This window comes from Phoca vitulina, unplaced genomic scaffold, assembly GCF_004348235.1.
Source record: "Phoca vitulina isolate PV1807 unplaced genomic scaffold, GSC_HSeal_1.0 scaffold27, whole genome shotgun sequence".
Taxonomy (NCBI): Eukaryota; Metazoa; Chordata; class Mammalia; order Carnivora; family Phocidae; genus Phoca; species Phoca vitulina.
In genome coordinates, this window is record NW_022589730.1 from 23193474 (window position 1) to 23208026 (window position 14553).

General features: G+C 34.9%; 1 protein-coding gene across 6 annotated transcripts in view; it reads right to left on the reverse strand.

Moving 5' to 3' along the window:
* SMAD4 (SMAD family member 4) overlaps positions 1-14553 on the reverse strand; it is a 101504-nt gene that overhangs the window by 19411 nt on the left and 67540 nt on the right. For 4 of the 6 annotated variants that reach the window (XR_004301640.1, XM_032422926.1, XM_032422924.1 and 1 more), the window contains exons 5-9: positions 13963-14175; positions 10595-10714; positions 10384-10500; positions 8906-8956; positions 481-664 (exon numbers count right to left, since the gene is read on the reverse strand). Coding sequence is in view for 5 of the 6 variants with exons in the window: in XM_032422926.1 (XP_032278817.1) it covers positions 481-664; positions 8906-8956; positions 10384-10500; positions 10595-10714; positions 13963-14175 (685 nt within the window). In the remaining variant the exon portion in view is untranslated. The remainder of the gene's footprint in view (positions 1-480; positions 665-8905; positions 8957-10383; positions 10501-10594; positions 10715-13962; positions 14176-14553) is intronic. The other 2 variants (XM_032422927.1, XM_032422928.1) reach the window with 2 other exon arrangements.

The window sequence follows — 14553 nt, forward strand, 5'->3', positions numbered from 1 at the left end:
TTGTAATATTTCATCTTAAGCATTTACATTTGCTATACAAAATTTTAATTAACATTTTAATACATAAAAAATGAAAGTTCATCAAAATTTACTTAACCATTTCCCTTTTATTATCATTTTTCCAATATTATAAATAATACTTGCAGAAACATGTCCTCATTTTATATTATTTCCTCTCAATAGATTTGTAGAAATAATATACAATAAGAGAAAATACAAATTTGTTTCAAACTGGATACCAAAAGGTCTAGTTTACTATTCAAAACACAGAAACATCACTAACTTAAACAAAAGACCATTTTTATCATATTTTAAATAACAAACATCTATAATTACAATGCAACGTTTACAAATTCTGAATTTTCAAGATGACCTTTATATTCAAAACCTTATAAATCTACATTGAAAAATGTAACTTCAAATAAATGACAATGTACTATGTTCAAGTTTTAAAATAACTAACTATACAATCAACAATACCTTGCTCTCTCAATGGCTTCTGTCCTGTGAACATTGGAGAGTTGACCCAAGCAAAAGCGATCTCCTCCAGAAGGGTCCACATATCCATCCACAGTAACAATGGGGCAGCTTGAGGGAACCTTAAATGTCTCTCCTACTTGAACATCCATTTCAAAGTAAGCGATGGAACACCAATACTCAGGAGCTACAGGAGGTAGACAGGAGAGAACATCTACCCATGTAAGAAAGAGATACAGCACTCATGTTCATTCCATAAGACAAAGCTTTTCCTAAAAGAAAGGGTGAAGGAAGGGGAGAAGCATCTGAAAAGCACCCAAAAGAATCTGATTAAAATGACAATGCATTAAAAAGTAGGCACTTCTATGTCTTCCATGTTTCAGCTCAGTACCTAAGCATTCTTGAACTCTAGTCATTTTTAAAATCTCAAAATTGGTTCTTACCTCAAAGGACTCATCCAACTAGGAATTTAAAGAAGAGAAGTAATCAGATTCTAAAATAATTTATCACAATGTTTCATTTGACTGTACATAGTTTCTATATAGTCTGAACTTTTATTTTTTTTTAAAACACACTGACTCTAAGACATATTCCAGGGAAGTGTCCTTGAGTAACATCAATTTATGACATACTTTTATAGATCCCTAATTGAGAGAAAGGGCATAAGCAAGTCAGCCATCACAGACTAGAGTCAAGGTTAATTACACTCCATTATACAGTGGCTGTGAGCAGGAATTCTCAACTGTCTCTTGGGTGAAAGGTCATCTGTCCCATCTGTATTTTTAGTGAAGTCAATTCATGTTAACTACTACAATTTTAACTTTGCAAATTTATTTAGTGTATTCATTTGAACAACAACAAATGACTTAAAATAACCTTAAATGATTAGGGGAAAAAAAGGCACTATTTGGTGTGGTCTGCAAATATACTTGATCAAATATTTCTAATTTTTGTTTGAATAAAACTATTATTACACAGAGATAACATACATGGAAATTATTTGATTTTCCTTTTTTAACTAATTTAACAGATATATATAGAGTATCTAGGAATTATTCTAGGCACAGCATACACAGCAGTAAATAAGATAGCTATTGTCCCTATTCTCATGGAGATGCAGAGGCAGACAAATAAGGAAATAAATGAATAAGATGACTCCAGTAATGATAAACACTGTGAAGAAAATAAAATGGGGTGTGGGATAGAAAATGACTGGAAAGAATCCTTCATACTAGATGGCAGGGGTACATCCTATCTGAAAAGGTGAAATTTGAAAGACCATGTATTTATGTAAAGACTGTGAACAGAACATTTCAAGAAGAAAGTAAATGCAAAGGCCAAGTAAAAATGGATTTGACATATTTAAGGGGGGGAAAGGCCAGTGCCACTTATTAGAGAATAAAGTTTTCTGCTGATGGGGCGCCTGGGTGGCTCAGTCATTAAGCATCTGCCTTCGGCTCAGGTCATGATCCCAGGGTCCTGGGATCGAGCCCCGCATCGGGCTCCCTGCTCCGCGGGAAGCCTGCTTCTCCCTCTCCCACTCTCCCTGCTTGTGTTCCCTCTCTCGCTGTGTCTCTCTCTGTCAAATAAATAAATAAAATCTTAAAAAAAAAAAGTTTTCTGCTGATAAATCAATTACTTATCTGCTTCTCAATGTGCCCTTTATGAACTTTGACTAAACTAGAATTTGCAGCAATAAAACTTTCAACAATCTGTAGATAGTTAGGATGACAAAAAAAATAGATCTTTTCAAACTCCCAAAATATCTTAAAATGAAGTATGACTGATACTTAAAATATATTTTAAAAATCTTGTAGGGATGCCTGGGTGGCTCAGTCAGTTAAGCTCTGCCTTCGGCTAGGTCATGATCCCAGGGTCCTGGAATCAAGTCCCACTTCAGGCTCCTTGCTCAGCAGGGAGCCTGCTTCTCCCTCTGCCTACCACTCTCTCCCTGCTTGTGCTCTCTCTCTCTGACAAATAAATAAATAAAATCTTAAAAAAAAAAAAAAAAAAGTCTTGTAAAATCTGGGGCGCCTGGGTGGTTCAGTCAGTTAAGTGTCTGACTCTCGGTCATGATCTTAGGGTCCTGGGATGAAGCCCTGCTTTCTGGCTCCCTGCTCAGGAGGGAGTCTGCTGTCCCTCTCCTTCTGCCCCTCCTCCCGCTTGTGTTTCTCTCTGTCTCTCTCAAATAAATAAATAAAATCTTTTTAAAAAATCTTGTAAAATCTATGTATTTAATTGCTTTTCAAAATGTTGTCAAGTAAGAAAGTATTTTTCAATGAAGAATAAAACAGACCACATGAAGATGGTGATTCAAAAACTTAGCAATTCAAATGTTTTGCCACACAGATCAAATCAACTAATCACAAATACTTAACATTTCTTTAAATATTTTTGGTTATCATTAAAACATGAAAAAGTAGTGATATACTGAAGTCCCTTCTTAAAAAGTTTTGAAATATTTATGAAGTTATTCTATATTAAAGACAGCACATCATGCTATGAACAAAAAGCTTCAGCAAACTGGCAGATATATTTATATTAGTTAAAGCTAAAACTAAAGAGGTTGTCTAAGGGGGCACCTGGGTGGCTGTCGTTAAGCATCTGCCTTCGGCTCAGGTCATGATCCCAGGGTCCTGGGATCGAGCCCCGCATTGGGCTCCCTGTTCCGCGGGAAGCCTGCTTCTCCCTCTCCCACTCCCCCTGCTTGTGTTCCCTCTCTCACTGTGTCTCTATCAAATAAATAAATAAAATATTAAAAAAAAAGGGGTTGTCTAAGACAAGATAACAATTACCCAATGTTCTAGAAGCAAAAAACAGTAATAGCATTTAAAAGGGTCTTTAAACAATCCAAACAGTAAATTCTGTTAACAAACAATGCCCTGAAGTCATGAATGTTTATAATGCTGAGTAAAAAATAAGGTCCAAGTACATGCATTTCCTAGTTCATACTGAGTAACATTACCCAGCAGTAAAGTGCCATGGTGAGCAACCTCTTTCCATGAGAGTCAATTCAGGAGTGAAAAAGAGAGTTGTATAACCTCTACATTTAAATAAGAAAAAATATACTTCTAATCATCATGAATTATAACATCTGCAACTGCACTTAAACCTTATTTTATTATTTTCCAGTCACCAAAGGGGTTTTTGTGTGTTTGCCTAATATCTCAGACACAATACAACAATGATGGTTACATAAAGCTGCATCTCTGAATGAGTTGACCTGCTAGTACTGGGAAGAAGAGTTTTAAGAAACTTGAAGTTAACAGAAATTGGCATCAGAATTGCACCATAGACCAGGGATGAAAAAACAACCACCTGTTAAGAGATTGTTAAGGCCTAAGAAAGCAAGAGGAAGGGGGTTACTATCTGTGAAGACAGAGAACCAGAAGTAATCTAAGTGGGTTCCAGAAAACTTGGCAGTCCAGGGATACAATATACCATGTGAAAAACCTCTACTCCACTCTCAATTCGCTAAACAGCCTGGAAGAACCTTTTTTTTTTTTTTTAAACAGGAGAAGGTTAATAGGAAACACTCATTAAGATTTTCTAGATCTCTTTGCTCTTTTGCTCCAAGGACCAAATGCCATATTAAGCGACTAGCCTGCAGCTTCTCAAAACCAGTATTAACAGGAGGATGAAATTACTCAGTTCAGGAGAGAGCTTTCTTAATGTCCTAATTCATATGAAAGGGAGTGGGACTGTTATGTGCTTGCTGATGTTGGTATTTTTAGCTTCTTGTTGCTGAATTAGTGAAGTTGAGCTGATCTCATGAAGCCTATGGACTGCTCATCACTGGCCAGAGAAAAGGTTTTTAAAAGGCTGAGTTAACAACATGATTTTTTTTTTTTTTTACAATTTAAGAACTTAGCTAAATACTTCTTTATAATGGGGAAATGTATTATAAAGCACAATTACACTGAAAAATATAGTCTCCAAGGCATTCTCTTCAATTTCTGAAACAGTCATTCAAAAAGTTAAAAACTTCGTTAAAGTGCCCAAGAGACTCACTATGAATTATTTCTTTTATTATTTAGATCTGAATAAGATGACCTATGAGAATCTTTTATCAACACATAAAGGCACTCTCTTGAATAGTAGATAGTTCCTAAGTACTAGAATATAACCTGAATTTAGAAATCTGTGGATTTTGAACCCATTTGTGAATTACCAAAACAACCTCAAAGACACCGAGGAAACTCTTCACTTTAATTTGTAATCAATATTTAATTCAATGAATATATCTCAGCTTTAAGAAAAAGCAAAAACAGAATCCATAAAAAGGAAATAAAATGACTAACCTTTTCCAAAAACTTTTTTCAACTTATCAAAATCAAAGCATAAAAATCACCAAGTATAAGGCCTATCTGAAATCCTTAACACCAAGGTAATGACCAATAATAATTATTTTCATTTTCTACAATTTATATTACCTCTATTTCTGAAAACATCTATGTAACTGTCTTCAAAAATCATTTCTCAAAATAGGTTCACTATATATTGATGATATTTCATTATTTCAAATATTTTACATATTCAGAGGTATAGGCTTATTTCCTATCTAAATGGCCCTAAGTCTGTGGTAGAATATTTTAGCATTTCTTAATTGGACCTTAAGGGGCTGCATTAACCAGACACCTAAAACAAATAATAACTTTGTTTTCTATTCATTTATGAAACAGGATTGCAGGGTTGTAAACTAACAACTGTAATTTAAATAGAATTAAAAGTACTAGAGGGGTGACTGGGTGGCTCAGTTGGCTCAGGTCATGATCCCAGGGTCCTGGGATAGAGCCCCACATCTGGCTCCCTGCTCAGCGGGAAGCGTGCTTCTCCCTCTCCCTCTTCTGCTGCTCCCCTTGCTTGGGTTCTCTCACTTTCTCTGTCAAATAAATATATAAAATCTTAAAAAAAAAAAAAAAAAGAATTAAAAGTACTAGACAGCAAGGGACGCAGGGATTAGGAAAGGTTTCCCAACAGTGGTATACTCCAGGTAGATGTTAAACAGAGTTTGCCACATTTAGGACCTTAGGAGTACATGGGTGGGCACCAAGATGGCCCCTAATGATTCCCACCTTCTGATATTCACATCCTTGTGTCGTCCCCTCCCCACAAAATAATATCTTACAGAAATTATGATGTGACTTTTGAGGCTAAGTCTTAAAAGACCCCAAGGCTCTGTCCCGCCTTCTCTTGATCACTTACTCTGGGGGAAGTTAGCTATCATGTGAAGACACTCAAGAAGCTCTACAGAGAGGTCCACACAGAGAGAAACTGACCTTCCTGCCGACAATAACAATTTACCAGCTATGTGGGTAAACCACCCCGAAAGTGAATCCTCCCACCCCAGAAAATCCATCAGATGATAGCAGCCCAAGCCAACATCTTGACTGCAACCTCATGCGACTCTAAATCCAGAGCAAACCAACCAAGCCATTCCCAGATCCCTGACCTACAGAAACTAAGTAAGATAAAGAATTGTTATTACTGGTTTAATCAGCTAAGTTTGGGAAATACTCTATTACAGAACAAGTAACTAATATAGAGTACAAGACCTATCACACAGAGATTTTTCTGCATGTGTTAAAAAAGCATAGAGGAATGATATAGCTGAGCAAGCTTGAGTACGTGGTTCAGGATGGTTAAAGCATAAAGAGACAAGGCTAGGAAAGTACGCAGGGACCAGGATCAGACACTATATTCTGCCCAGCTAAGGAATTTAGACCTTTTGGCCAAGCAATAAGTAGGGAAAACGATGCAAGTTCTTTAGCAGAGAAATAACTAGATTCAAATTTGAAAAGAAATACTGAGTAATAACAGAGATTTAACTATGCCTACAAGCTCTCCCAATAGGGAGACCAGTTAAAATATTCTCTTAACAGTATAAGAGAAGAAATGAAGAAAACAGTTGTGAGGTAAAACTCCTCTGGGGCCTGTAAGTATTCATAGCCAAAGAGTTCACAGCCAACTGGGTTCCAACCAGCTGATTCCACACTAACATCTGTGTATGCATAGAGCTAATTCCTTCTCAGAACCACTCAGATAGAGACCTTTCAGGATCATTCTCACCATTAAGTCACTTTCTATTCTACTCATAGACAAAAGCTTTAATGCCAATATGTGGTGTTCCAGATGTGTATCCTCATAACTAGTTAATGCTATTCCCTAACCACCAGGAGCTGTTAGACCTCAACATCAGTTCTACCACGAGAAGAATGAATAATCTATCAAGAAGCCAAAAGCAATTGCTGAATCCAAATTGAGTCCAAATAACCATTTCCAACTTCACCTCACCATCTCATTCAGGGTACATCTTTCTTCTGAGCTCTGGTTATTCTCCCTCCCGCAGACCACCTTCCACTAAGCCATATGGACACTGAGGCCCCCCAAAGTGCCAAGAACCACTACTGACTCTCAATGATGCTGCCTTGAAGCCAGAAAAAATTCTCATTCTTAAGACTCTAGATTTTCCCCTCTTATCACAGTATGTTTATTCACAACAAATTAAGATTTGGATACAATGATTTTATTTATATGATTTCAAAAACAAGTAAAACCAATCTACTAAACTAGACTGTCTCGCGATGCATTCATCACTTTCAAAGAGCAAAAAAAAATAGTATCCACAAAAAGCAGAACAGGGGCACCTGGGTGGCTCAGTCGTTAAGCGTCTGCCTTCGGCTCAGGTCACGGTCCCAGGGTCCTGGGATCAAGCCCCCCATCAGGCTCCCTGCTTCTCCCTCTCCCACTCCCCCTGCTTGTGTTCCTTCTCTCGCTGTGTCTCTGTCAAATAAATAAATAAAACCTTAAAAAAAAAAAAAGAACAGTGCTCTCTGGTAGGGAGGAGAAAAGTTTTTGACTGAAACAAAATGCACAGGATAGGAAGTTTTCTAGGGGTGTGGCAAATTTTAGTTATCAATCTGAAGGGTGGTTACCTAGGTGTTGGCTTCAATGTTATTCATGAGACTGTACGTATAGTTGTTTTACATACTTTTCCATATATTTCTCAATAAAAATGTTTATAAAAAGGCAAGGCTCCTTAACCCCAAAAAATGTTTAAAGCCACAATAAATACGCAAATAACATATAGAAAAATCTACTAAAGAGGATTACTTAACTAGTAATTATGTACGGTTAAAAAGTACTTCTGCCCCACCCATAGCATTTTTCTTCTAATCAAAACAAATATTATTTGCCTCCTAAATCAACAAAAAGTCTATCAAACTATCCACCTAATCTGGTAAGCATGGTAAAACTCTCATACTCTGATGCGATCACTGTAAAGCAATTCGGCTTTTTGATTCAGAAGCTCTTTAAATCTCTTAAACTGAAATATGAGAAGAGTTACAAGCTTGAAAATCTTACCCTCAATGGTTTTGGGTTTTTTTAACACCCGAAAGAAAAATTAGAAAATAAAAAATAACAAACAGAACACTGTTGAAGAAAATTATGTAGATCTATTTGAAGAACTGTAAGTTATCCTTTAAATTGATCATTATGCTTATTGTAGTTATGTTTTAAAAAAAAATTTTATTGGAAATATATGCTCATATATTTATATACAAAACAATTTTATATGATTTCCTTCAAAATAATAAGTGAGGGTATGAATGAGACAAGACTGGCCCAGAGCTGTTAATAGCTGAAACTGAGGGATGAGTATATTGGGGCAGGGGGGGTGTTTGATATTTGGTATATGTTTGAAATTCTTCATAATAAAACAAATTATTTTTAATTAGGGGAAAAATTAAGTGATGAGTGGAAATTAAATATTTGCAACTTTTTAAGCTAAGAAAAATAGATACGAAGGGATAGAGGAAAACAAATCAAAATCTTATGTTAATGCTAAGAAGCCCTCAGTATTTTATTTTATTGAAATTTTCTCTGTTTTATTACTTCTATAGTTTAAAAAGATATATTCAAACTCTGAACTGAGGAAATCTATTTAGTTATTTACTGCTTTGAAGATTAATCAAAAAGTTTCTAAAAATTCCAATTAACCAGAAATTCCTGAATCTATCTTCTAAAACAGACACAGTGAATTATTTTTATTTTCAGCATCTACTTCAGATTCTTCCCTGGCTTTTTAAGCTACAGTTTTACAGCTGTTCTATTTTGAAACCTAGTTTTCTTCTGCTACATATTTATGTATTCAGTGCTAAAACCAGCATTTTGTTACTTCATATTTTAGCTGAAAAAAACAGTTCTTGTCTTTTCTTTCACACAGTTAAAAAGAATCAAATATGGACACCCTATGTGTGACTATATCAGCTACTCGTAAACTGTTGATTAGCTAATGCGATAAGCAGTAAAAAGTTAGGTTACTCTGTAATTATACTAAAACGTGTGTTTGTGTGTGTGTGTGTGTATGTTTTAATTACTATAAAGAAAATCTAAATATAGGGAATCAATGTTGAAATACACTTACCAGGATGATTGGAAATGGGAGGCTGGAATGCAAGCTCATTGTGAACTGGCCCTAAAGAAAAGACAATAAAAATCCCATTTTTATTTATTAAAAGTTTTCCAATGCTAAAACTTTTAATAAACCTTACTTAAATATAACTACCGTACCTTAGGAGTTGTTTAGATCAAGCTTATGCAATGTCTAAAAATGTAAAAGCTTTGTTTAGATTACTTTATAATAAGCAAATACTCTTGAGTTACTTTTGTGGGTATTTAAGAGCTAACATTTTAATGCTATGTGCCAAGTGCTATTAGCAATTTACAATAATTGTACATGGAAAATTTAATGTAAATTATAAATGAATTATTCATGTAACATGATAGAGTATAATTTACAACACAATATATGGTAATAATTCAAACTGTTAGGTCCATTCTCAAAACAAGTATTTAGGGTTTATTAAATTAAGGATATTTACATAATGGAACAGTAGCTAAGATAACTGAGAGATTATTAAGTGTTAAAACATTGTGCTAACCACTTCACAAGAATTATTACATTTACTTCTTACAACATTCCTTGAGATGGATACTACTGTTACCCTTAAGGCTTAGTGGGGGTTATGTAACTTGCCAATGGTCACACAGCCAATTAAGGGTCCAAACTCAGCACCTTAACCACTATGCTGGGCCAGGCAGCCATAAAAAATTATATTCTCTAAAACATGGAAAAATAGTAACATAACTGAAAATAAGAAGGATACAACAATATATACACAGTATGATCCTTTCCCTCCCAAGTGTACAGACACCCATTTATATGACGAAGAAAAAATAAGACAAAATATTAGAAGTAGATATCTCTAGGTAGGAGGACTGTGGGTAATTTTTATTTTCTTATTTACACTTCTCTGTATCTTCCAAGTTTTCTTTGGTACTATTAATTTATAATGGAGGAAAAGGAATTTAATACATAAGAAAAATTTATGCTCTTGACTTCACTAAGCCAGATGAACAATGTTCCTCTTCTGCCTGAAACTACAAGCTATGATTATTAGTAGAGTCTCCCTCCCAATCAAGCCTGCACAGAGTAATGATAGATTCAACATCTAAGTGTCTACTGAATAGTATGATGAGGAAACCTTGAGATCTTGACACTCAAGGGGTTTCAACCCACTTAGGGTGGATATACAGATATACATGAGATCTGGGAACATATACAAAGCAAACAAATGAATGAAATCAATGTGGTGTTAATGAAACATTAGCAACAGAGAAATAAATGTACTTAGTAAACATCACTCCTCTAAAACAAAGGTATGATAACAAAACTGTAAAAAGTAAGTAATACTGTTTACCAAAAATGCTGAAAAGCAGTAATCATTTAATGAAACTAAACTGTAAGATGAATAAAAGATGTAAAAACATTAAAAAAAAAAAAATAGAAAGAAAACCAGTTCTCAAAAAGAAAAGGCCCTTACAACAAAAACGAGAGCTTACAGTAATGTCCGGGATGGGGCGGCATAGGCGGGTGGTGCTGAAGATGGCCGTTTTGGTGGTGAGGCAAATTAGGTGTGTATGGTGCGCTCCTACTTCCAGTCCAGGTGGTAGTGCTGTCTAAAAATTAAGGCCCACATGGATTAATTTGCTTTTAGAAAGCCTGCCTATTTTTTCTCAACTACTTAAAAGATTTTAAAAAGCATGTACATACTATGATGGTAAGTAGCTGGCTGACCAGTAAATCCATTCTGCTGCTGTCCTGGCTGAGGCCCTGAAGCTATCTGCAACAATCCTTCACTATGGCTGCCCGCCAGTATACTGGCAGGCTGACCTAGAGGAACAAGAAGACATTAATACGGTACATTGATCGATGCAATCCTATGTTTTCATACAGTAAATGAAGGACCAATTATATCTGATAATCACAACTATAAAGATGGGCAAAAAATGGAACTCATCTGTGGTCTATCAAGTAATAAACCCTAAAGTCATCTATAAAGGCAAACCTTAACTTGAAAATGTCCAAAACTGTTCTACCTTAAGTAATGTCTAGCTAATTTTAGAGGATTTTTCCTTCATAAATATTCTTCAAATGCCAGCAAAATGCCGCTATATGTCTAGCTTATCATAATAACTTCAGAAGTACATCAGCTCATCCCTGGCCATGCCATGTAGCTCTGGACCTTTCTGATTAGGACTCCAGAAGTCCAGACTCAAGGAAATGTTGAAAACTGGAAATTCATTATTATTAGCACTGGTACTGGTAATGGCAAAATGCTACAGTTTGATAAAAGAAAAGCAGAGCAGGCAAATATTTTAAATGGAATGTGATGGGTAAGGTGAAGTTTAGAAAAGGTCAAGCTCCACTATTCAATCAATAGAGCATTGCTAGTAAAAAAAAAAAAAAACAAAAACAAAAACAATAAACAAAAACCACAACAACAAAATATAAGTCTACTTTGAAATTTTTTCATGTACTTTTAAAAACCAAAAATCACTTCCTTCCAAGAACACTACCATCTTCCTGGACTGAGAGGAAATTAGTTACCCTTTCTATATGTAATATACCAGGAGGAGTAAGATTTGTCTGATTTCTATTCTACTCAAAACCATTCAATGATATTGCTTACTGACCTACATTTTTTTAAAAGATTTTATTTTATTTTTTATTTTTTTAAGTAATTTCTGCCCCCAAAGTGGGGCTCAAACCCATGACCCTGAGATCAAGAGTCACATGCTCCACCGACCAAGCCAGCCAGGTGCCCCAACAACCTATATTTTTAAGGCTTTTTTTTTTTTTAAAGTGGAAAAAGCTTGATTTCTTCAAGCAAGCATTAAGTCAATTGTTTATCACATTTGGGAAGCACTGAAATTTCGGAACGGTTATCTATAACTGGCATCACTTCAATCTTTTCTCATCTAAATGGGAGTATAGATAGAAAAAAGGAAATGACACCATTGCTCAAAGTATCAAGGAAAAGGAACACTTTTCTCCTCTCTGCAAATCACATTTCCTTAAGGTGAGGATTATAAAATTAAAAGTTAAAGAGATTGTTGCAATAATCTCCAAATTATTTACTTTTAAAGATGTTTTTAGCAACCTCCCTCCCTACTCATCCCCCAAATTTTTTCCAAGTTATCTTTAAATGTCAATTATACTTTTACTCTTGCCTTTAACAACTATGCATGCCACAGACTCTTAGCTAGCTTATAAAAAGTGTCACTATACAAGCAAAATGAGATTATTTTAATTACAAATATTTAGAAAGAAAACCTGAAGATATTCAAGTGCAAAATGAACACAGACTATAAAGTAGCCCACTGTGGTTATCTGTACTGAATATTTCCATTACACAATTCCAAGTATATAAGAAATTAAATAATACAACTATACCAGCTCCTTCAAAAGAGTCTTCCAACTCCTGTTTTAGTCCAATTTTTTTCTTTCTTTTAATTCTATCAATACACATTTTGAGATCTACAAGAACATTTTGTGACAAATTCTAAAAATAACCATCTATTCAATTAGAAAAATACATCCAAAAACTACCAAGAAAAATTATCGGAATTTCACTAATACCACTTTTTCTGGTTTTCAATAGGACTTGAATCCAGAGGATAGAACACTTAAAACAAAGCCACTTTAGCAAGCATCAACAAAGGCATGCAAATTCAATCTCCAGATAATATCAATAGAAGTAAGTAAGTAAGTGGCTGCGCTCTCACTAATCTATGCTTGGGTAAGTGGTAAGGGGAAAGTGTTTTCTTTTATTCTCCATCACTGACCACTCTGTCAACTATATTCCCAAATTGGTTAATAAAGAGTAGATAGATAACAGAAGCACTAAGTGATTAAGAGGGTCCAGGTTCTAAAGTATGTGCTTAACCTATAAACTCCACTTAGAATATGTTGTCTATGGTGAGACTGTCATCTCATGCAGCAAATCCAAAATATACTGCTTTGAAGAGGTGAGATGAATTAAAGGGGGGGATATTTGGTATACCATACTTATAAACTCAATTAGAGAAATCAGTCCCCCATTTATTCCAAAGATCAAATTTCCATTTTGAATCTGATCTGATATTAAATAGAATAATGCTCCCTTTAGTAGCTGCTAATAAAGTATTAGTCCAGATCTATCAACAATCTACTGCTGATGTGGCTTAGGTACAATCTCCTTAGCAACCAGGTACAAATAACACCATACACATGCCAAGACCCTGCTCTGTAATTAGTTAAAAAAAAAAAAAAAAGGCAACTCCACTTGCCAAACAGCAAACTGTGCAACCTTTGGTAACTGTGAAAATAAACAGCAGTATTAACAGAACAGAGTCATTATTGCCTTGATCAGGCCCCAAGAAAAGATAAACCTAATAGCCCTCTGCCTCTATAATGTGGCAAAGAAAATGGCATCTCTATCATGGGAAGAATCTTTTTGAAAAGACTTCTTGGTTAAAAATAATAATAATAATAGATACCTAGAATTTAGCTTTATTTCAAAATTGACTAAAATACTTAATGTCTATCTTGAGGGATATATGTTATAAACAACTTTGTCAAGATCCCTTTTTCTAAGTTTGTACAATGGGAGACTGAAATGACTATTATAAAGTAATATTCTGCCAGATAAAGCACAATAGAAACCCTAATTAAGGAAAAGCATACAATTTGATTGACAGAGATTTTTATAAACATCTTGGTCCAAAACTACTTGTTAACTACTTAAACACTTCTCTAAAACACATCTGAAAGTGCAAGATGATTCTTACTTCTGCATGTAATAGTAGAGAAAGTACAAAGTAGACCACTAATTTAAATTAGACCACTAATTTAATCAAAGTCATTACTTAAATTCCAGTGACTGTACATCAACATAAAAACATTCAAGTAGATTACAAACACTATTTTTTCCAGGACCAACTAAAAAGCCTATTTAATACTTTTATCCTATAAAAGATACCACAGTACTTTTGATTTTTACTTACTTGGAGTTTTCCTCCAAGTAGATATAATTATTACATATAAATATTGAATAGGGTAAGATCAACTTGCTGACTACATTTGATTCTACTACTCACTTGTGGAAGCCACAGGAATGTTGGGAAAGTTGGTGGTGCTGGTAGCATTAGACTCAGATGGAGCTAACAGAGTTGGGGTGCTGTAGGTCTCCGTTGAGGCACGATTACTTGGTGGATGCTGGATGGTTTGAATTGAATGTCCTTCAGTGGATAATGATGGCTGTCCCTCAAAGTCATGAACATACTCATCCTTCACCAACATACTTGGTGGAGCTATATAAAAAATTAAACCCATTTTAAAATCTTGTAAGATTCGGTTACCAGAAAAAAAAAAAAAATCTTGTAAGTAATGTGACAACACCTAAAATCAACTATAGTGTAAATAACTCTAACTCAGAATTTTTTCATATTTGAAAAGAATACTACTTTATCCACAAAAACTATTTATTTAGAAGTAGGGATCTCAGATATATTATCAGTCAACCTGACTGACCCCCTGAAATTTGAAGCTGGACTACATTTCAACAACTTCCGGAAGTGGTCCTCAAGAGGTATTCCTTAGTTTCTGGATTAACCTAGAAGTAATAACCATCTTAAATACATGAGTTAGATAAAAACTAAATGGCTGGGGAAAAATGTTTATCCATGAGA